Here is a 21065-nt window from a genome sequence, read left to right as displayed (position 1 = left end):
GTAAACTCAAGGGTTCATACATGTTAAAAACCTTGGCCCAGAATAAATGCTGGATAAACGTTCCCTATTATGGTTCCCAGCTTACAGATAAGAAGCTACAGTTTCCAGAGTTAATTTGCCTGTGTTCCCACAGCTGCTGAGAGACAGGTTTGTCCATGGTGGGACACACTCTTCTTTCTCTCATTTTTTCTGACACACAAATCCATAAACACACACCTGCACACACACGAGCACACGTGCATGTGGCCCACCGCAGAATTACCCTGAGCCTTCCAGAACTCTGGGGAGAGGCCCCACCCTGGAGTCCTGGGGGACACGCATCACTAAGGACAGAGATGCCCCCTGCCAGCTGAACCCTGTGCCTAGGTTATCTGGTGCTGGAGCAAAGAGTGGGTGCAGGCTTTGCTCTCCCAAGTGCACCATGTATATGGGTGGTTGCTCAGGGTTGACCAGTTGTCCCACCACAGGACACCAAGGAAAAACTCTGCTAGAGGGCCTGAGGATCTAAGAATGGCCCCAAGTTCATCCTTTCTTCTTAATGTCTGGTGTTCTGTTTGAGTGTCTAATTTCTATGCTGGGTAACAACTTCTCAGCCCCCCTGCCTTGCCCATCCCTGAACCCCTTCCCATCCACTTTCTTCAGTTTAGCTGCTCAGTCATGTCTGACTCTTTGAGACCCCATGGACTGTAGCCCGCCAGGGTCCTCTATCTATGGAGGTTCTCCAGACAAGGATACTGGAGTGGGTTGCCATGCCTTCCTCCAGGGGATCTTCCCAACCCAGGGATCAAACCCAGGTCTCCATCATTGAAGGAGGATTCTTTACCATCTGAGCCAGAAGGGAAGCCCAAGAATACTGGAATGGGTAGCCTCTCCCTTCTCCAGGGGAACTTCCTGACCTAGGAATTGACCTGGAGTCTCCTGCATTGCAGGTGGATTCTTTACCAACTGAACTACCAGGGAAGCCCCCACTCCAGAGTGATCTTTAATTCTGGTTTTCCTCATGTCATCACCTTGGTTAGACCCTCTAGAGACTCCTTGTCTCTTTATGCACTAGACCTAAGCCATCAACCTACATTCCAGGCCCTTAAATCTGGCCCTAGACCCCACACACACTCTCTCCTCTGGTCAGACTTTGACTTCTGCATGTACTCTGGAGGAAATTCAGGCTTTGGGAGGCAGGTATCACACACAATGTTGTTTTGTAGCTTTAAGAGATTTCTTAGTAAATATTAGAGATACTTTTGGTTACAAGCCAAAACAAGTCATATAACCAATTCAAAATGGCCTTAGCAATCTGGGAACTTATTATCTGATGTGACCAGAAGGCTGAGGTAGGGCTGTCCTCTGTTGGCAAATTTACTGGCTTATCATGAACCCATGATCTTTAATTTTTCTGCTCTGGCATCCGAAGTCTGACTTTATCCTCAGGATTGTCTACTCAAGTTCACGGAATGGCTGCTGCAGCCCCAAACAACTCATCCTCATCCAGAAACTGCTAAAGACTGGAGAGGAGATAACTTTTTCCATGTGCCCCCGTGTAAGAACAGGAGTTGTTTCCTAGAATACTCACATCTGAGTTTTCCTTGTGCTTCATTGGCCAGAATTGTGTCATGGCTCACTGCTAGGGCTTCCCTGGTGGCTCAGAGGGTAAAGCGTCTGCCTGCAATGAGGGAGACGGGGGCTAGATCCCTGGGTGGGGAAGATCCCCTGGAGAAGGAAATGGCACTCCACTCCAGTACTCTTGCCTGGAAAATCCCATAGACTGAGAAGCCTGGTAGGCTACAGTCCATGGCGTTGCAAAGAGTCAGACACGACTGAGCGACTTCACTTCACTTCACTTTACTGCTAAACCAGTCGTTGGCAAGAGGATAGGGGTTAATATGATTGGTTTGAAGTAACCAAGCCTCCCTGGAATTCCAGGCTGCCAGACACCTGAACATAACAGAAGCTGTGTCAGCAAGGAAGGAAGATGGGACTGGCTGTTGATAGGCAGTCAATCAACCGTGCCTGATATCCTTTCCCAGCTCAGTGTCATTTCATGATGGTGGCCTCTTCCCTGACTTCTTCAGGTTTTCCCTCCCTGGCCTCATTAGCCCATACATACCCTTTGCTTTATCCACAGTCACATGGCCTGAGGAGCCCTGAATGGATGATGCCATTTTACTACTCTCAAGACTGTCCCCCTACTAGGAACACCTGTCTCCATCCATGTTTAGCTGGCTAAATCCCACCTCTCCTTAAAAAGGTGCCTCCAGTTCCACCCCCTCCAGGAAGCCTACCCAGCAGCCCTCGTCTGGTGACTGTCCTGTGGCCATGATGGAGCTGAGTGCTTCCTCTAACATGCCGCCTTCTCGATTGACCTGTCTTTCTCTCCATTCTACTGGGTGCTCCTTGAGGGCAGGGCCTGGGTCTGCTGCACTGTAAGCATGGATCCTGGCCCAGCACCTCCATCAGAGTTTGTTGACTGACTGTATAAGGGAGTTGTTGCCTGGCACCTTCTGCATGGCCTGAAGGGTGCAGAGCATCAAAACTGGGGCCCCCATCCCAGCTCTGCTGCTGGCTTCTGGGTGATTCTGTGTGTATCACTTCCTCTCTCTGGGCCTCTGTATCCTCATCTGTGGTGCCTCCAATTCCTAAGGATTCCTGAGGCTCCTCTTAGTCTGGGTTTCCCTGAAGGCAGAGCCTGAGACAAGGACTTGATGCAGGTAGATAATTTGTGAGATGCTCTCTAGAAAGGACCCAGGAGCAGGAGCATGCGACAGGGGAGGAGGAATTGCACTGCAAGAGTGTTATCGAGAGTCACTGCTCCATCACCAACTAACAGGATAGTCCCTGAAGGCCAAGAGATAGGAGAGTTTATCTAGTGGCTCCTTTCCCCACTAGGAGAGGGCTGCTCCCAAGGGCCGTAACTCCCATGTTTCTGGGCTGCACTTGGGCTGAGTGGGCTCCTGTAGTATGGACAAAGGTTTTGAACATAAAGCAGAGGGCACCCGTGGTGAAACAGGCTTGGTGGGATTCTCTCCTCCAGCTGCCCACCACAGCTGCAGCCACACTCAGATGTAGCTCAGTGGGGCACCAGAGATACCTGCTCCTTCCCTATAAGGGAAGTTGTCTTGGTTTGAGGAGCTACTCAGGAGGAATGGCGATTTCCCACCTTTGGAAGCGATGAGAACCTGAGGTCACCCCTACAGCCTGCTACTCAGATGCTTCTCCTTTGTTCCAGATGGCGTCCAGCTTCCAGGCCAGTGTCCGGATTGGTTCAGAGGCAGAGGCGTGCTTGACAGCTGTGGAGAGGATGCTGCAGTACATGAAGGTGGGACACAGGTCTGGCTTTGTGCAGGGAGATGTGGAAGTCTCACATCCAGCCTTTGTAAGCCCCAGCACCTCAAGGGCCCTGAGATTTTCCCAGGAGACAACTGGCTTCTAGTCCTTCCCCTTCAACTCCCCCAGAAGGGTATATATCATCTCTCAGAAGCTCTTCCATACTCATCAGCTCTTTTTGACCATATCCCTCATGGCACTCTTGGATATAGATGGAATGATCTGCCCTTTTTAGAAGAGAGAGGTTTGCTCAAATATAATAATGATGATAACAATAATAATTGTTATTAATATTGCTTCTATTTACGTCATAGGACTTACGAATCCAGATTGTGGAAACAGATCACCTGGGTTCAGGTCTAAGCTTTGCTCCTTGACCCAGATGTGTAGCCTTGTGACTTATTCAGCCTCTCAGCTCCCCATCAATGAAATGAGACAGATCGCAGTATCTGTGTCATTGGCTTATTACAAAGATTAGATCACATCCTATGTAAATCACTTAACGCAGTGCCTGGCCCATAGTAAAGTCTCAGTATAATGATATCTAGATTCTTTCATGGAATCACAAAACAACTTAATATGGTTAGCTGAATTATTATCCCAATATCCAGAGGAGAAATCTTTCCTCCCAATCCAGCCACCTTGCTCTATGCAGAGTTGTGGACTTAGAGTCAGGCAGTCCTGGGTTTGAGTCCCCATCAGCTGTGTGATCTTAACATGTCATCCGACCTCTGTGAGCCTCTATTTCCTTGCCTGTGAAATCATTTAAAATTGCCTACCTCCTAGGATAGGAATAGAGAGAAATTGTCTGCCCAAGGGCTCTGAGCTCTAAAACACAACTCACAGGAGTGAGCTAACCCTGCTGTCCTGGTTATCATTATTCTGGATTCTGTGTCTTTAGAGCCTCACACAATAAATTAGAGTTTTCTATGTTAATAACATGGGAACTACCAATATGGTTTCTTGCTCTTTGGGGATAAAATCCTGTGCATTTCAGGTGATAGGGGGTGAGATGCTCCTCTGATCACATGGCGAGGGCTCAACCCTGGTTCAAGGGCAGGCTGGGATGGTTCACACACCCAACAGCTAGAGGCCAGTGGGTCAGCAGGGGATGGGCAGAGACGGATAATCATTGATTTATTTTTCTCTGTTTGAAAACGAGATGTGTGTCCCTGAGACTCCTTTACACATAGAAGGCGCAAACTGTCCTCATGGGTGGCCGCAGCATGGGGAAATCACGTTCCAGGATTACCAGATGAAGTACAGAGACAACACGCCCATCATCCTCCACGGCCTCAGCCTGACGATTCACAGCCAGGAAGTGGTGGGCATCGTGGGAAGGACAGGCTCCGGTGAGCTCAGGGTCCAGGGCATGCCCTGTCTTCAACGTTGGATTTGGGTGTCAGACTTGTCTTCAGACATGCGGTGACTCAATGACCCTACAAATAGTTACTGGGGACTCATTTTGTGCTAGAAGAACAAAACCCGTAGTCACTGCTGTCATGGGATTCCAGTGGAGGCGACGGATGTTGACAGGTCATCAAATAAGGAATGAGGAAGATAATTGCCTTGGTGGTGAAGGCCCTGGGGAAGGAGAGGGGTGATGTTAACAGAGCCACGGAGTTGCTGGGCCCTTGAACTACAGTAGTCTGTACTCGGAGGCCAATGTTTGAGATGGAAGGGTGAACAGGGTGCAGGAACGAGTGCTTCCTGCAGGGGGCGTGCAGAGCTCTGCAAGGGTGAAGACCAGCTTGCGTGGGCTTCCCTGGTGGCTCAGATGGTAAAGAATCTGCCTGCAGTGCAGGAGACCCAGGTTTGATCCCTGGATCTGGAAGATCCCCTGGAGAAGGAAATGGCAGCCCACTCCAGTGTTCTTGCCGAAGAATCTCACGGACAGAGGATCTTGATGGGCTACACAGTCCATGGGATCACAAAGAGTCAGACAGGACTGAATGACTAACACTTTCCTTCTCCCATCTCCCTCTCAGTCAGTTCAGTTCAGTCATTCAGTCGTGTCCGACTCTTTGCGACCCCAAGAATCGCAGCACGCCAGGCCTCCCTGTCCATCACCAACTCCCAGAGTTCACTCAAACTCACGTCCATCGAGTCAGTGATGCCATCCAGCCATCTCATCCTCTGTTGTCCCCTTTTCCTCTTGCCCCCAATCCCTCCCAGCATCAGAGTCTTTTCCAATGAGTCAACTCTTCGCATGAGGTGGACAAAGTACTGGAGTTTCAGCTTCAGCATCATTCCTTCCAAAGAACACCCAGGGCTGATCTCCTTCAGAATGGACTGGTTGGATCTCCTTGCAGGCCAAGGGACTCTCAAGAGTCTTCTTCAACACCACAGTTCAAAAGCATCAATTTTTCGGCACTCAGCTTTCTTCACAGTCCAACTCTCACATCCATATGTGACCACTGGAAAAACCATAGCCTTGACTAGATGGACATTTGTTGGCAAAGCAATGTCTCTGCTTTTCAATATGCTATCTAGGTTGGTCATAACCTTTCTTCCAAGGAGTACCTCTTTTTCCACCTGCTTCTCCCCACTTCCTTTCTCCTGGCTGACCTCTTCCCTCTCTTCCTCTCATCACTTTTGGGAGATCTGACCCAAGGGTATTCACCCCTTTCCACTTTTTGCCTTGTTCGGATCCCAGCCTTGGGCTCCAGGGGCTGCCTCCTCCAGGCAGCCCCCCAGGATGACTGAAGCCTCCCAAGTCTCTGTCTCCTCAGGCCCCTGCAGGCCTTGTACTACTGAAAAGTGAAGAGCTCCCAGCTATATTCTTTCATGTGCTTCTCCCTTTCCATTTCTTCCCTGCAGCTGGGCTGAGAGGGCTGGGTCTGATGTAGAGCTGCTCTCAAGTAGCGATGGTCCAATTGACTGAATTCATCCAGTAGGTATTTAGTGAGCACTTACTATATGCCAGGCCTGGAAACACAAAGGTGAACAAGACACATGGCTGCTCCTCACACAGACCTTACCTTTTAGAGCAGAGATTGGAAACTCAAATGTACGTGATGGGCCTGGGGTGTGAGGAAACGAGGGTAGAGAGGGCAGCGCATTGAACTTGAATACTGTTCTCTCTCAAGGAAGCAGCTACGCTTGGCTCCAGCTGCCTGTTGCCTGAGGGGATATGGGCCCAGTGTCGCCCATTTTACTGACTTTCAAGAGAATCATGCAGTTTGAGCTTTTGTATACTGGGTCTTTGATTTTTTTTTTTTTTTTAATGCTGGCAAAGAATTAAAAAAGCAGCAATAATATCGTGTGTGTGAAACAAAACTTATGTGTGGGCTGGATTTACCCAGGGCTCCATTCACGCCCTCTGATTGAGGCAGTAAGAGCTGTTCATGGTTTCAGGCACCCCTTGGGGTGGGGACTGGAGACTCCAAGCCTCTTCTGCCCTCTCTGGTTCATGATGACAAGGAGTGGGTCATGGGGAGGGGACTCTGGGGTGGACACCAGGTCTGACCTGTGCTGCCCCTCCTGCAGACTCAGGAGACAGAGCCCCACTTATTCTTGCCCTGCAGGGAAGTCCTCCTTGGGGGTGGCTCTTTTCCGCCTGGTGGAACCAGCCGGTGGCCGCATCCTCATTGACGGCGTGGACATCTGTAGCCTCAGCCTGGAGGACCTGCGGTCCAAGTTCTCGGTTATCCCTCAAGATCCAGTCCTGCTGTCGGGGACCATCAGGTGAGCACTGGGCTGAGGCAGCCTGAGCAGAGAACAATCTCCCAGCAGGAGTCACTGGGTGGATCCCTAGGGCTGGGCTGCCTCTCGTCACCTGTGGCCAGAGTCCCAATTTCTGGGCCTCTGCTCTCTCCTTGGTGGGAGAAGAGATGTCCCTGATGAATGAATGAGGCCTGGATACACACAAGAACACTTCAATCAAAAGGCCTAAACAAAAGGCCTAATTTTAATTTTTAAAAACCCTGATGGGAATGATCAGATTTCAGATCACTATCAGTGTTTGCTCTGTGGTTGACCACATATTTCCATGTCTGGATGTGGTTTATTCTCTTCTGTCTCCCTCTGGATAAGGCCAACAGGGGTGTTTAAGCTCGATGTTTGCAATCCAGGCAGTCCCGTCAGTGAGGCAGATGGAACTGGGTCTCTGGCCTCCTCGCCACGCTTTCTGTTTCTTCTGAAGGCAACCTGGGGATTAAGCATCATCCAGGTTACTCCTGGTGCTTGGTAGTGCTCCTTAGCCGCGTGGGAGTCCACGGTACAGAGTCTGAGGAAGGATGAGGCATGAAAATGAAGCTGGATGCCTCACATACAGGGATATCTAAGGGCATTTACCTTCTTAGAGGCAAGAGGATAGACTTACCACAGAGCTTCAGTCATCCATTTATTTATTTACCCATCATTCATTCATTCCTTCATCCTTCATCCACTTAATCTGCCTTTTCTGAGCCTCTGCCAGGTCCAGACATTGTGCTAGAGACTGGGGACACTTGGATGAATGATCAGTGCCCTTCTTCCCCTCAGAAGTTCACATTCAAGGGTGCGGGGAGTTGTAGACATGTAAGACCTGTCAAGTTATAATATTAATACAATGATGTAATTTGCTAGATCAGAGATATAAACCAAGTGCTAAGGGAACCTAGAAGTAGGACAAATAACTCTGCCTGGGGGAATTCAGAAAGCCTTCCAGAGAAGCGGGGGAGGCCTTTGAGTAGGGTCTTGAAGGCTAAGTAGAAGACTGCCTGGCAGAAAAAAGGAAGAGTCTTTCCAAGGAGAGTGCATACTGTATGCACAGAGAACTTTGTACCGATTGTGTTGTTTTAGAGGAATGAGATAAAATTTAGTGGTAGATTTCTGTGTTAAGGTAGAAGTTGGCCCAAATCTATCGTGCCTTGATATAGGAGTAGTAGAAACATGAATTAATATGTATTGAGCATTTAAATGTGCCAGCCCTATGCTTTAATATTCTGGGTCATTGCAGTGTTAGAGCAACTCTGTGAGGTGGGCACTATTACTTTCTACAAACTGAACTTAGGAAAGTGGCTTATTGAAAGAGACACACACGTAAATGGTAGAGATGAGATACAACTCCAGATACTATCGCCCTACCGAGTCATAGTACCTCTCCTCCCCCCACACTGCTTGCCGCACAAAGTGTGCACCGGCGAACAGGAGACCTGGGTTCCCTGCCTTTCGAGGTTCTGTCTAACTCTGAGTATCTTGATGCCAGCCTGTCTCTCTGACTTGTGGTGTGAGCTTGAACAAGCCACTTAACACTGATAAGTCACAATTTTCTCATCAATAAAAGAGATCCGTCTCATGAGGAAGAGGATGTCAATGAACCCATCTGTGAAAATGCTTTGGCAATTACCAAATGTCATGCAAATAGGGCATTCTACCTTCTGCGTCTTCAATCTAGCCATACACACAAAATGTATGTTGAACTGGGGGAAAAAAACACAAAACAGCAGTTAAGACAGGTTTCAATTGGGACTGAGTGGCTGCATAACAAGGAAGTGTTTATAATGTTTCCTATGCCAAATGCCAGGGCAAACCTTAATGGGTATAAAGTCCAATTAGATCCAAATATGATGTTAGTTGCCTGGATGATCAGTTAGGATTCCTTCTCTGCAAGAGACAGGAAAAAAAAAAAACAACCTTACCACAATGAGATAACACCTTATACCTACTAGACTAGCGATAATAAGAACAGAAAAAGGAACATAACAAGTGTTGGTAAGAATGTTGAGAAATTGGAACCCTCAGGAACTATTGGTGAGAATGTAAAATAGCACAGCCACTGCGGAAAACAATTTGGCGGTTCCTCAAAGAGTTAAATGTAGAATTATCATATGATCCACCAAACCTGGTTCTACAGATTTGAAAGAATTAAATTTCAAGAATCAAATCTACAGATTTGAAAGAATTACCACAGAATTGAAAGCAGGGCTTAACAGATATTTGTATAACAGTGCTTATGACCTTATTCACAATAGCCAAAAGGTAGAAACACCCAAATGTCCATCGACAGATGAATGGATGAACAAAATGTGACCTATACAAACTGTGGTATATCATTCAATCAGAAACAAATGAAAAATTGATACATGATACAACATGGATGGATCTTGAAAGCATTATGCTAAGTGAAGTAAGCCAGATGCAGGATGCTTCAGTCGTGTCCTACTCTTTGTGACCCTATGGACTGAAGCCTGCAAGGCTCCTCCGTCCATGCGATTCTCCAGGCAAGAATACTGGAGTGGGTTGCTGTGCCCTCCTCCAGGGGATCTTTCCCAACCCGTGGGATCGAACTGAGTCTATGATGTCTACCTGTATTGGCAGGCGGGTTCTTTACCACTAATGCCACCTGGGAAGCTCCAAATATTGTATATTTCCATGTAAATGAGATACCAGGAATAGGCAAACCTGTAGAAACAGAAAGTAGAAAAGAGGTTACCAGGGGCTAAGGGAGGAAGGGGAGGGAGAACGTTTAATCGGCAGAGATTTTATTGGTGTTGAGTTTTAGTGGATTGTTACCTGGCATTGTAAATGTATTGAACACCACTAAATTGTACAATTACAGTTAAAATGATAAATATTGTGTTATGTGTATGCTAACACACACAGAGACGCACACACACACCCCAGATGGCTTAAGCTAAAAGAACCTCTTGAATCACAAAACAGGAAAGCCAAGGTTGATTCAAAGGACCAATATCCCCTTCAGTCTGCCTTGGCTTCATCCTTGGGCTCCACTGTGGGCCATGGGGGCTCCATGTCTCCTCTTCCCGAGGCAAGATGGTTGTAGCCTCATTTGTTCAGTTGGTGAGAAAGTACAAGCTCCTTTTCTGGTGATTGTTGTCTAGGTCCTGAGATACATTCTGATTGGTTACCTTCCCCACCCCTCAGCCAATTGCTGTGGCCAGGGGTTACCGCCTTCTGGTTTGCTTCCACCTGAGTCTGCTCCACCTGGACCACATAGGATTTATGGCTAGGAAGGAGGTGGCCCCCAAACAAGACTTGGGAGCTGCTGCCTGCAGAAGGAAGGGGTACCCGGAAGGCACAAGGAAGACCACTAGTGGGAGTTTGATGAGTTTCTCTGGATCCAATAATCCAGCTCTAACCATCCTGACTACCCTGGTGGTTCAGATGGCAAGAAGTCTGCCTGCAATGCAATACACCTGGGTTCAATCCCTGGGTCCAGAAGATCCCCCAAAGATGGAAATGGCAACCTATTCCAGTATTCTAGACTGGAAAATTCCACGGACAGAGGAGCCTGGTGGGCTTATAGGCCATGGCATCCCAAAGAGTTGGATACAACTGAGCAAGTTTCACTTACTCAACCATCCTCGGTCACGTGCCCTGCGGGGTGCAGACGACTCAATAGGCAAGTGTGCTTCTTGAACACTTCTCTTTCTCTCCTGAGGCAGATTCAACCTGGACCCCTTTGACCGCTGCACAGACGAGCAGATCTGGGATGCCTTGGAGAGGACATTCCTGAACAAGACAGTGAGTAAGCACGAGGCTGAATTCTCAGTCCTGCTGGTCCTCCGGGCTCCTCTGGTGTGGTGTGCCAGATGCTGCATGGATTAAATCATCTCACGGGAATGAGATGGTTTGAGATCCCCAGATAAGGGCTGATGACGCCAGTAGTAAGCCAGGCATGTACCAACTCAGGGCAAGGGGGGTACAGCTTTGTCTTTCTGGTGCTTACAGTCAGGAAAGACTCAGATGGGACCAGTGCTGTGTAGGTAGTAATGAGAACTGCAGACACCGCAGTGGGTGGCCAGCCAGGGCCTCTGTAGAGACACACATTTGACAGACCAAATGCTGAGGGGGCAGCTGGGCACAGATCTTTGAGAGAACATCCCATGTTTAAAAACTAGCAGGTGCAAAGACCTTGTGAGGGGAACTGGATGGGCAGAGCTGGGGACGAGAAAGGTCAGTGTCTGGAGTGTGGAGACGGGCGGGGAGGGATTGTCACAGACAGGACAGGACAGGAGAGGTACGAGGGGGTCAGTTTTAGAACTCATCCCACCGTGGCTCACGGGTGTCTTCCTTGATATCACAGATCTCAAAGTTGCCACAAGGCTTGCAAGCAGAAGTTGTGGAAAATGGCTCGAACTTCTCCGTGGGGGAGCGGCAGCTGCTCTGCATTGCCCGGGCCCTCCTCCGCAGCTCCAAGGTGAGAGCTGGGGGCACGTGAGGGCTCTGGGGGATGCCCAGCTTGGGAAACACACTGCTGTTTCTCCCTCAGGCATCTGGGACTCTGGGCTCCACCCTGGGTTCTGTCCACAAAGCCACAAAGGGCTTGATGGTAACTTTCTGCCATTCTGGGCAACCCTGCCTGTGGAAGGGGGGCTCTCTGCCCATGTATTCTGCACCCTGGCACCCCAACCTAGACTTGAAACGTCCCTGCCACAACCAAGCCCCAATGCACTCCTCCTGCACAAAGCCACAAGGCTAGAGATACATTCACTCAAAGTCGCCTACTGTGCTTTCCTTTTAAAACTTGGGGGCAGGACATTCCCTCATCTTTATTAGATTTGAGAATCAGATGACACCTGTTCAGGAGCAAAAGAACATTTTTTTTTAAAAGTTTCATCCAACAGTGTTTCTTCAGTTCAGTTCAGTTCAGTCGCTCAGTCGTGTCCGACTCTTTGCGACCCCATGGGCCGCAGCACACCAGGCCTCCCTGTCTATCACCAGCTCCCAGAGTTTACTCAAGCTCATCTCCATTGAGTCGGTGATGCCATCCAACCATCTCATCCTCTGTCGTCCCCTTTTCCTCCCACCTTCAATGTTTCCGAGCATCAGGGTCTTTTCAAATGAGTCATCTCTTCGCATGAGGTGGCCAAAGCATTCGAGTTTCAGCTTTAGCATCAGTCCTTCCAATGAACACCCAGGGCTGATCTCCTTTAGGATGGACTGGTTGGATCTCCTTGAAGTCCAAGGGACTCTCAAGAGTCTTCTCCAACACTACAGTTCAAAGGCATCAATACTTCCACGCTCAGCTTTCTTTATAGTGCAACTCTCACATCCATACATGACTACTGGAAAAACCATAGTCTTGACTAGACGGACCTTTGTTGGCTTAAAGTTTTCCAAATATTTCAGGTACTACAGGGGCTACTTAGGAGCCAACTTTCCCTCACAAGTGAGGCACTGTACACACATACACACCCACACCTCCACACTCACACAGGTATACATACTTGCACACACATGCACATGCACATGCAATGCACAACACGGTCAGTTAATGAGCAATGCAAACAATGATGGTGCGACAGTCAGAGCCGAGGGGAAGAGCACACAGAGCTCGATGGGGCCTGGAGCAGGGAGGTTTCAGAGGAGGAAGCTCTTTCCCGTCTTGCTAAGAGAGATGGGTGATAGGCCTGGCAATGTGTGGGTGACATTTTCTTAACCCCTCAGTTCCGTATTTCAGTTACTGAGCCACTTGGTGTGAAGGCTGCTTTCTCTAGATTGTTTTCCAAGTTTGCGTCATCACTTTATGATTTTTGTCCTATCTGTGTACCACCTAGCCTGTGATTTACTTGTGATGCCTTGTCTTGTGAAGGAGCAAAAATCACACTTTCTATGCCAATTAAATTCTTCCAATGCATATTTTTTAAACCTTTTTTATTTTGTGTTGGGGTATAGCCGATTAACAATATTGTGATAGTTTCAGGCCAATAGCAAAGGGATTCAGCCATACATATACATGTATCCATTCTCCCCCAAACTCCCCTCCCATCCAGGCTCATAACATTGAGCAGAGTTCCCTTTGCTACACAATAGGACCTTGTTGTTTATCCATTTTAAATATAGCTGTGTGTACATGTCCATCCCCAACCCTCTAACTATCCCTTCTCCCCTTTCTTCCTCCCCCTGAAACCGAAAGTTTGTTCTCTACATCTGCTAGTCTCTTTCTGTTTTGTAAGTTCATTTGTATCATTTCTTTTTAGATCCTACATATAAGGGATGTCATATTTCTCTTTCTCTGTCTTACTTCACTCAGTATGACAATCTCTAGGGCCATCCATGTTGCTGCAAATGGCATCTGATGCATATTGTTAATGAAAGAAATACAAACATGTTAAAGTAAAAAGTGCATTTATCCACATACTAGCTGCACCATCTCTTCTGCCACCCGGGATGTGTGCTTGGCTGTCCTGAGAGGAACATTACTCTACGTTAATTCAGACAAATAGGAAGGCAGTTCATAAAACAGGAAGTTGCTACTGGCACATTTTCACTTTTAAGAACTTAATTTTCTGGTCACTAAAGAAGGCGTCCCTGGTAGTTCAGATTGTAAGGAATCTGCCTGCAATGCAGGAGACCTGGGTTCTATCCCTGGGTTGGGAAGACCCCCTGGAGAAGGAAATGGTAACCCACTTCCAGGATTCTTGCCTGGAGAATTCCATGGACAGAGGAGCCTGGCGGGCTACAGTCCATGGAGTTGCAAAGAGTCAGACACGACTGAGCTACTAACAGACACGAAGTATAGTTAGCTCTTGGTTGAGACTTAACATTCTCTTCATAATGTGATGGATAACTTAAAGCTCCAAGTGGGTTTCGAACCAAGTCCAAAGATTTTCCAGCTGAGGTACTAGGCAGACTAGCAGTCACCCCAGGACTAGACCCAGGGTTAAGTCTGAGGAGGCTGCCTTCGCCCCTGTTTCTTATCTATCAGATCGTCCTTATTGATGAGGCCACGGCCTCTCTCGACTTGGAGACGGACATCCTCATCCAACACACAATCCGTGAAAGTTTCCGGGGCTGCACAGTGCTGGTCATCGCGCACCGTATCACCACCATCCTCAACTGCGACCGCATCCTGGTCATGGGCAACGGGAAGGTAAGGGGACACCCCCAGGCCACTGGGAGGATGGCGCCCAGGCCTTTGGATCCCTCAGGACCCTGCTCAGCTGCACCCTGCTTCCCTCCCCTTCTCTCTCTGCCTCCCAGGTGGTGGAGTTTGACAAGCCTGAGGTCCTGCAGAAGAAGCCGGGGTCCACATTCGCAGCCCTGCTGGCAACAGCCAGCAGTTCGATGAGCTGAGGAGGAGGGACTGCGTGGAGGCGGGCGTGGCTGAGCCGGCCATGGTGCAGTAGTCAGAGCCGGCAGGGAAGACTGCAGCCTGCAACCTCCTCTGCAGAGATGGCTGCTTCTCTGCAAAGCAGGGCTGGAGCGTGCTCTAAGTGCTGGTGATGGGCGGGAAAAGGACACTGAGGGAGCACAGCCTGGAGTAGGGCACTTGCTGGCTCCCCTGGAGACCACGGAGGAATTTCATAATAATGGTAAAGTTTATTACAATTTCTGATTGGTGTTAAGAGTGTTGCAAGTGGTATACTGATTTTGTTAAAAAGAAAAAAAAAAAAAAAGGAAAAGTCGCACTCTCAGTTCTGCTTTCTCTGTTAGCTGGTATTCATTCAGCTACAGCAAACAGAAACGTTCTTAAGCTTTCTGGTAAAAGGGACGTTATTAGCTCATGTAATGGAAAGTTCCAGAAAAAACTCTGGATTGAGTGCCAGTATCAAAAGGACGTCTGCCGTGCGGGCTCTGCCTTTCTTCACTCAGCCTCACTTTCATTTGTTTGACTTCACTCTCTGGCCTTCTCTCCTCATGGTACAGCATGGCTGCCAGCTGTCCGAGGCTCACATTCCACCAGCTCCATACTCCCAGTCCTCTTTCTCCAGGAATTCCAGCAAAACTCCAGGGCTAAATCCCTGGGCCAACTTGAGTTGCTCATCCCTGAACTAGTCATGTGTTAGGCCGCTGGAATGCAGTGAGGGGCCGGGCCCAAATTGTATGCCTGTATCCGGGCCTGGGGAGGCAATCAGCTACCCTGAATCACATAAATGGAGAATGGAGAGGGATGCTTCCCCAAAATAAAATTGGGGTGTTATTACTACATTAGGAAAGAGTGGACAGCCCCCAAACAGTAGCTGTCTACCCTGTGCTTGCTTACTAATTGGAGCATAGATGGGTGAAATAAATAGTTAACTTATTATTAATCCATATGCCAACTGAAAATAAGATCATTTGTGTCCCCCTACCCCTAATGGTTATGCTGCTGCTAAGTCGCTTCAGTCGTGTCCGACTCTGTGCGACTCCATAGACGGCAGCCCACCAGGCTCCCCTGTCCCTGGGATTCTCCAGGCAAGAACACTGGAGTCGGTTGCCATTTCCTTCTCTAATGCATGAAAGTGAAAAGTGAAAGGGAAGTCGCTCAGTCATGTCCGACTCTTAGCGACCCCATGGACTACAGCCTACCAGGCTCCTCCATCCATGGGATTTTCCAGGCAAGAGTACTGGAGTGGGGTGCCATTGCCTTCTCCCCTAATGGGTATAGATATATATAAATAGAAAGGGTGATTATTTTCAATTTACTTCTAGGGAGACCTCATTGTTCGAGAGAATATGTTTCAAAGTACTTTCCTTTTGTTTTCAGATTAGTGTCTGATTTTGCCCTAAGAAAAATCAATTCAGTAAACGAGTATTTCTTACTCTGTTGCACTGGGGTGGATGCTGGGGACGTAATGATGTCCCCGGCCTCATGGAATTTGCCCTCCAGAGAGTAAGTAGTGAGTGAAAGTCGCTCAGTGTCTGACTCTTTGTGACCCCATGGACTGTGAAATTCTCCAGGCCAGAATACTGGAGTGGGGTAGCAGTTCCCTTCTTCAGGGAAATCCTCCTAACCCAGGAATCGAACCCAGGTCTCCCACATTGCAGACAGATTCTTTACCAGCTGAGCCACCAGGGAAGCCCTCCCAGAGATTAAGTAGTAAGCAAGTAAACAGGAGGTTCTAAAACCAAGCCACAGGAGGCAAGGGCAGGGTTCAGGAGATGGAGGCAGTCAGAGCAAGCTTCATGGTGGAAGAGATGAGACCAGAGAAATGGACAAAGGTTTGCTCAGATGAAGGGGACGGGGGTAAGGAAGACTGTCCCAGGCAGAGAGAAAAGCAAACAAACCCCTGTGGGAATGAACTGTGGCAGGGCTGGTTCAATCGCGGGACCTGAGCTAGTGCCACGTGTGCATCGCCTCTGTGCCCTTCCTGGTTCTTAAGCAGCACCCGCTTCTCTCCTGAGAGTGTTTCCCAGGTGGATGTCTTCTCTCTTAAAAATCCTTTTGTTCAGTGGGTCCTCTTCCCCTCATCCTTGCTTTTTCCTCCTGGGGCCCTGAAGAGCGGCCGCTCCTGCTCCCAGCCTGGTACAACTCTGCAGAGTCGCAGAGCTGCTCGTCGGCAAGTTGAAGATCACTCTCCTCGCCTGGCCCTGCCCTCTCCCGGAGCTGCCATGGGGCAGCTGCCTGTGTCGCCGGGAGAGTGCTCCACATACTCAGTGCTGCTGCCTCATGGGACAAAGTTAGCTGCCTGTTTTCCTTCAGTTGGCCAGCAGATGGCAGGCTCTTCCCAAAAATGCGGAGAAGGTCCCGTGGGTTCCAGGTCTAGATCCACTGAGTACTGTTGACCCCTTAATCAGAGGACAAGAACCAGAGCCCGTTTCCACTAGGTCTTCAGGGCCTCATTTCACCTCTCTTCACAGCAGCTTCTCTTCAGGGTAGGTTCTCAGCCTTCCCAGCACACTGGAGTCACCCAAATATCCTGATGGAGGTCCACCCCTAGGTGTTTTGATTTCATTGGTTTGAGGTAGAGAGTGTACATTGGGATTTTTAAAGCGGTAAGTGAATCTAATATGCAGTGGAAATTGAGAACCATTGGCTCCAAACAACAATAAAGCAAAACTGTTTGAAAAAATAATATATGATTTTTTTTTTTTAAAAAAACAACAGACTCTTGAGAGTCCCTTGGACTGCAGGGAGATCCAACCAGTCCATCCTAAAGGAGATCAGCCCTGGGTGTTCTTTGGAAGGACTGATGCTAAAGCAGAAACTCCAATACTTTGGCCACCTCATGCGAAGAGTTGACTCTTTGGAAAAGACCCTGATGCTGGGAGGGATTGGGGGCAGGAGGAGAAGGGGACGGCGGAGGATGAGATGGCTGGATGGCATCACTGACTTTATGGACATGGGTTTGGGTGTATTCTGGGAGTTGGTGATGGACAGGGAGGCCTGGTGTGCTGCAGTTCATGGGCTCGCAAAGAGTCGGACACGACTGAGCGACTGAACTGAACTGAACTGATTGGTGATTTTATTCCTTAAGTTGAATGATGAGTATATGAGTTTGTTTTCTTTAATTCTTTATATATTTGGGGGCTATCTGAACTATATTGTAATACAGGTTTAAAAATTGATTTTTTTAAAAAATTTTGGCTGCACTGGGTCTTCGTTGCAGCACATAGAGTTCTTTAGTTGCAATGCCTGGACTTAGTTGCCCGTGGCATGTGGGAGTTTAGTTCCCTGACCAGGGATCAAAGACCAGGGATCAAAGCCACATTCTCTGCATTGAAAGGTGAATTCTTAATCATTGGACCACCAGGGAAGTCCCCCCAAAAACTGATATTTCAAAAATAACCTAAAAATAATTATAATGAGAGAACGCAGCTCCACTTCCTTATATTTACTTAGTGCTATGCTTAGTCACTCAGTCGAGTCCGACTCTTTGCGACTCCATGGACTGTAGCCCTCCAGGCTCCTCAGTCTGTGGGATTCTCCAGGCAAGAGTACTGGAGTGGGTTGCCATGCCCTCCTCCAGGGGATCTTCCCAACCCAGGGATCTAACCCAGGTCTCCTGCATTGCAGGCGGATTCTTTACTGTCTGAGTCACTAGGGAAGCCCATATTTACTTAGTGGTTTGCCATTATTTGTATTTTCAATTACATCCCTACGGGGATGGGAGAGTATTTTTAGTGTTCAGGGATCTAAAGGCCTCCATCTGCCAGCCAGGGCCCGGTCCCCCTCCTGGTTGAGTGTTGTGGACAGACTTCAACACAAACTGGGTGATGTGGATGTGGTCACAGAAACAACAAGCAGATGTGCAGATCGAAGGAGACAGTGGTCCACCTGGCCCTGCCCTGCCCTCTGCCTCAGCTCTGGGCACTATTTTAAGAGAAACAGGTACATGGAGACTCTTCCAAGGGCGACCACTAGGTGGCCTGAGCTATGTTGTGAGAAGGACCAGGAAGGTAGAGGGAGTCTTCACTTTCCCTAAGGGCTTCCTCTAGGAACAGCTCCAGAGGGCAGCCCCAGATCCCCAGGAACAAACATTCTTCATCTGGAAAGGTCGGGCTAGGAGCTGCCCCTGGCTGGAAGCCTTTTCTGATTCAGACAGTTCTCCCCGGTGTAGGGCAAGGGGCACTGCTGGTATTTCCAGGCTCCGAGGGTTCCCACAAGACTGAGTCCTGGAAGGGATTCTGTGTGCGTGGGAAATCAGACTGGATAACTTCTAGGGCATATATGACTCCAGGATGCAATGGTGAACATAATAATGCCAATGGCGGGAGTTCTTTAGCCTGGAGTTTGCTAAAGCAAACCTTGCCAGGGCCCGCACCCCAACACACTTTCTGATTCAGGAGGTCTGGAGTGGGACTCGAGAATTTGCCTTTCTAACAAGTTTCCAGATGTTGCTGATGCCGGACCCAGCACCACACTCTCAGAACCCAGGGGGTAGCAAGATGACTCTATCCTGTAGGGGCTAGACCGAAAAGGTTTAAACCTTGGTTCTAATGTGTTCTCCAAAGTTTCCCCAAAGTCCACTTCTGGGGCACGTTTATTTCTATGACCTCTTTTGGTTCAGACTCCAGAGCGACTCACTTGGACCATACAGACACTCGTTTCCTCCATCACATTGACTCAGAAGGAGAGCTTAGCACTTTCTCTTAATTTCCTTATTCGCTTTGTATGTGTGAAAGTGATAGTCGCTCAGTGATGTAGAGGACTTCAGTGGAGTCTGGGCCAAGGGGGAGTTTCTGTGCTAGTCTGCTTCATACTGCTCATCGCACCCTCTGAGTTCTCTCTGCTTCCACTTCCCAAGTCCTGACCTGTGCTACTCAGAACTGTTCATTTCTCTCTGTTGATGACGTTTCCTGCTGGGCAAGTCTTCAGGGTTGTATAGTTTACCTCAAGAGACTGGTCAAGGCAGTTCTTTAAACAAACAAAAACCAGTTTCCACCCTATGATAGGTGCCAGCTCTTAAGACAGTACCATTTCACCCTCATTAACCTAAATGTGGTAGTCTATCCAGCTCTGTGGAAGCCAACTATGTCAGAGTCAGAAGCAACTTCAGACACTGTCAGTTCAGATGTTCTTAACCTGTAGTCCATGGGCTCCTTAGCTAGATTCAGGGGAGCCATCGATTTGAATGGGAAAAACTGATTTGTTTTTACTAACAGAAATTTCCATGGATTATGAATGAGACAATAAGCTATAATGGTATTAGCACTGCCTATGACTTTGTCCTCAACAGAAATCATCAGTTTTCTCAAATCTCACGTCAGTTGTTTTAGATGTCTCAAAATATCATTTATTTTATTTTATTATGTATTTATTTAGCTGTGCTGGGTCTTAGTTGAGGCATATGGGATCTTAGTTGCAGCACATGGGATCTTGTTCCCTGACCAGGGATTGAACCCAGGCCCCTGCACTCCCTACACTGGGAGTGTGGAGTCTTAGCCACTGGACCACCAGGGAAGTCTCACAAAATATCATTTATATGCATCACTGCTTTGAAATTATAGTAGTTATTTACTGTATCAGTAGAGAAGCACACATATGACAATGTCTGATTTTACTTTTTACATATTGTTTTGCTATGTATCAGTGTAATTGGTTTTCTTCCCACTCCTGTGTAGTTTATTTTATGCCTTAGAAACTCTATTCTGAATGTCAAAGAGATCCATGGCACAAAAAGGGTTAAGAACCCTCATTTGTTTGCATTCTTGATTTTACAGAGGGAAGCTGAGTCCCAGACAGAGGCTTCTTGCCCACAACTATACCACTGGCTTTTCACTGGCTGGCTTGGGACTTGACTCTAAAACAGGGAGGAATAGAAGGGGCAGGAGAGGGGACTTCCCTGGTGGTCTAGTGGTTAAGACTCTGAGCTCTCAATGCAAGGGGCGTGGTTTTGATCCGTGGTAAAACTAAGATCCTGCATGCTAGGCGGTGTGGCCAAAAATTAAAAACAAAACAAACAAAATAAAATTAGATTGTGAAAAAAAGAAAGGACAAGAGGCTAACAAGGCTGGGGAGAAAGGCCTCACCCAATACTGTACTCGGGCATGGTTTGCTCAGAGCAGGGAGTGATCCCCTCACACAAACTCGAGTGTTGCTGCCTGGCTGACCCTTCCCTAGTTCCTGCGGCCATTGCAGGAGCTCTGCAGTACAGGGCAAAACCATTTCTCATTACAGCAAAGAGAAGTATAATTTTCCCACTTAATAATGATGCTTCCTGGCCAGTCCTTGGCTCCCAAATGCTTTGTTGTTTGAGCTGCACTCTAGCAACAACTGACTGATTCAGAACCTTCTGTTCCAATAGGACAGTCCCAGTCCCACTTGGCATTTACTGGGATGCTCCTCACCCCTTTCCCCACGCTCATCAATACACTTCACAGTTCTGGGCTTGTGCCTGATTCATGATTTAGAGCTTACAGAGCATGTCCACACAAAATACTTACCATAAGATTATGCACCATAGCTAGAGAGGTTTAAGAGTCTTCACTCTGAGTTCCTTAACAGTTAGCATGAAGAAAGAAGAAAGATGTGTTACAAGAACTTCACGACCCAATCATTTAAAAAAAATATAGTTGTTGACAATGAGCATAGTTTTCCTGGTCCTGAGAATGGAGGGTCATCTTTCCCACGTGTGGAATATTGCTCAGCC

At 48.1% G+C, this 21065-nt stretch overlaps 1 protein-coding gene across 4 annotated transcripts in view; it reads left to right on the top strand.

Annotated features, from left to right (window-relative positions):
• ABCC11 (ATP binding cassette subfamily C member 11) overlaps positions 1 to 15419 on the top strand; it is an 88197-nt gene extending 72778 nt beyond the window's left edge. For 3 of the 4 annotated variants that reach the window (XM_044931215.2, XM_006043886.4, XM_044931214.2), the window contains 7 exons: positions 3224 to 3313; positions 4484 to 4673; positions 6849 to 7008; positions 10713 to 10791; positions 11354 to 11467; positions 13979 to 14143; positions 14254 to 15418. In XM_044931215.2, the coding sequence (XP_044787150.2) occupies positions 3224 to 3313; positions 4484 to 4673; positions 6849 to 7008; positions 10713 to 10791; positions 11354 to 11467; positions 13979 to 14143; positions 14254 to 14346 (891 nt within the window). In that variant the 3' untranslated portion in view covers positions 14347 to 15418. Of the gene's footprint in view, positions 1 to 3223; positions 3314 to 4483; positions 4674 to 6848; positions 7009 to 10712; positions 10792 to 11353; positions 11468 to 13978; positions 14144 to 14253 lie in introns of all 4 variants that reach the window. The other variant, XM_044931216.2, reaches the window with a different exon arrangement.
• The last annotated feature ends 5646 nt before the right edge of the window (positions 15420 to 21065 follow it).

The sequence above is a fragment of the Bubalus bubalis genome, chromosome 18, assembly GCF_019923935.1.
Source record: "Bubalus bubalis isolate 160015118507 breed Murrah chromosome 18, NDDB_SH_1, whole genome shotgun sequence".
NCBI classification, from domain to species: domain Eukaryota; kingdom Metazoa; phylum Chordata; class Mammalia; order Artiodactyla; family Bovidae; genus Bubalus; species Bubalus bubalis.
This window is presented reverse-complemented; position numbering and strand designations above follow the sequence as displayed.